Here is a 2,739-nt window from a genome sequence, read left to right on the forward strand (position 1 = left end):
TTGGAGTTATCCAGTTATTTCCAGCCCAACGACCAGACAGAGCTATCTTTCATCTTTAAAGGTTTATAGCCCCTGGACTTTCCCCGATAATATCTGGGAGAAAAATACTGCCTGACAATTTTCAAAACTTTTCCTATTTTCCTTACCTGTTTAGATTTTGATGGGATACAGAAGGAACTTGGGATTATGCTAAAGCTCTACCTGTGGATGTAAGTGTCTCCTTTGAACTACAGTTGTAGGACCACTCTTTCTTTTCAGTAACGTCATCTGTCAATTCTCTCTAAAAATACCTTGTGTACCAAAGAAAGATAGAGGGACAGAAGAACCAGTGGAAACCTTGCACATATGAAGTATGTTACAGCACCAGGATCTAGAGTGAAAGACAGGACAGAAATCATATGGAGAGGGCAAAGAGTCAGCTGAACAAAACCACTATGTGAATACGGGAGAAAGAATAAAGTTAAGGAAGAATTTAAAAGTATAAAACAGCAAAGTATTCCTAGAGTAGACCTAAACAAGAAAATGGAAAAAAAACCTGCCTGCTGTGTACTGATATGTATTTTAGCAGAAGGAAAAATGTATGATGGATTAAAGATGGAAGAGTATGAGACAGGAGTAGGTGGAAGGGCGGAACAGAAAGCCAGCCTGAGGATCATACAGAGGGAAGAAGATGTTGACCTATCTCCTAAGTCATTGGTGTATAAGCGCACAGTACAATGCAAATATTAAAAATAGGACTCAGGTAATTCAGAAGACAAAGCCCTGGATGGGGAAGTTTAGTACATTTGCGATACAGTTCCTAACTCATAGTTTATGCAACCTGGATCATTACATTTTACTTTTCTTGGCCTCAGTTTCTTCATTTGTAACATATCGGTGGTTGGCCTAGATACTAACAGCCTATATTTATCGAACACTTACTGTGAGTCAGGAACTTTATTGTGGGCATTTTGTACTCACGAAAAATTTTTGGTTTACGCTATTATTATTACCATTTCACAAATGAAAACATCTTACAAAAATGAAGATAAATTTTTTCAGATATCCTTAAATTGGGGCATTATTTGTGTCACTGCTCATGTCTCCTGATTTTTTCCCCAACCCCAATCTGTGTGCTTAACTTGTTTGTTAGTCATTTTTTTCAGACCAGTATTATCAGCTTTGTACAGAAAAACAAATCTGGTTTCTCTGGGATAATTTTACTTTAGTCAAATACTCTCTTCTCAATTTCAGGTTGTCTAAATCTGATTCCCACTAACCCATGAAGAGGCAAAACCAGAGCGTGGTCACTGAGTTCATCCTTATAGGCTTTTCGAACCTGGGGGATCTGCAAATCCTGCTCTTCAGTATCTTCCTGCTAGTCTACCTGACCACTCTGACGGCTAATGCCACCATCACGACTGTCATTCGCCTGGAAAAGGCTTTGCACACCCCTATGTACTTCTTCCTCTTTGTCCTTTCCTGCTCTGAAACCTGCTACACTTTGGTCATCGTACCCAAAATGCTAACCAACCTGCTGGCCACAATTCCAACCATTTCTTTCTCTGGGTGTGCTGCCCAGCTGTATTTCTTTGTGGGCTTGGCTTGTACCAACTGTTTTCTCATTGCTGTGATGGGCTATGATCGCTATGTTGCCATCTGCAACCCTCTTAACTACACACTCATTGTCAGCAGAGACACCTGCATCCAACTGATTCTAGCCTCCAGCTTCTGTGGTTTCCTGATCTCTGTGGTTGTTAATATCCTGGTGTTCAGTGTGCCCTTCTGTGCCTCCAATCGCATCAACCACTTTTTCTGTGACATTTCCCCTGTCATAAAACTGGGCTGCACAGACACTAACCTGAAGGAGATGGTCATCTTCTTTCTCAGCATTCTTGTATTGCTGGTTCCCTTTGTGTTGATCTTCATCTCCTATGTCTTCATCGTTTCCACCATCCTCAAAATCTCCTCCGTGGAGGGACAGCGTAAAGCCTTTGCCACCTGTGCCTCCCACCTCACAGTGGTCATTGTCCACTATGGCTGTGCTTCCTTTATCTACCTGAGGCCCACATCCCTGTACTCCTCAGATAAGGACCGGCTTGTGGCAGTGACCTATACTGTGATCACCCCGCTACTCAACCCCCTTGTATACACACTGAGAAATAAAGAAGTAAATATGGCTCTGAGAAAGGTTCTGAATAGATACTCATTTCCCCAAACACTCTGAGTGAGCTGAATTAGCAGGAAATTATATTCACGAATGCATCCTGGATAGCACTTCCATTCTACAAACATGTTTGTCCTTTTTGTAGTATTCCTTGACAAAAAAAAAAAAAAGGAAAGGAAAGAAAAGAAAATAAATAAGGACTTCAGGTAACCTTGATAGTTTTTTCTTATTTCAGCATATTATGGAGGTACAGATGTTTAGGTTACATATATTGCCTTTGCCCCACCCTCCTCAGAGCTTCAACGGTGTGCACTGCATCCATTAGGTGTGAATATACCCATCCCCTCCTCCCTGTTCCCACCTGCCCGACAGTCAGTTAATGTTACTACTATATATGCACTTAAGTGTTGATCGGTTAATACCAATTTTGTGGTGAGTACATGTGGTACTTGTTTTTCCATTCTTGTGATACTTCACTTAGTAGAATGGGCTCCAGCTCCATCCAGTATAACAAAAGAGATGCTATATCACCATTGCTTTTTGTGGCTGAGTAAAAAAAACCTTCATACTTTTTATTGGAAATTTCTGTTTCA

The 2,739-nt window shown here is 40.9% G+C and overlaps 1 protein-coding gene across 1 annotated transcript; it reads left to right on the forward strand.

Moving 5' to 3' along the window:
- Window positions 1-1,261: 1,261 nt before the first annotated feature.
- On the forward strand, window positions 1,262-2,206 carry LOC105821843 (olfactory receptor 10T2-like). Its single transcript, XM_012658643.1, has one exon. It carries the CDS (start codon window positions 1,262-1,264, stop codon window positions 2,204-2,206), a length of 945 nt encoding a protein of 314 aa, XP_012514097.1.
- The last annotated feature ends 533 nt before the right edge of the window (window positions 2,207-2,739 follow it).

The sequence above is a fragment of the Propithecus coquereli genome, unplaced genomic scaffold (genome assembly GCF_000956105.1).
Source record: "Propithecus coquereli isolate 6110/MARCELLA unplaced genomic scaffold, Pcoq_1.0 Scaffold59, whole genome shotgun sequence".
NCBI classification, from domain to species: domain Eukaryota; kingdom Metazoa; phylum Chordata; class Mammalia; order Primates; family Indriidae; genus Propithecus; species Propithecus coquereli.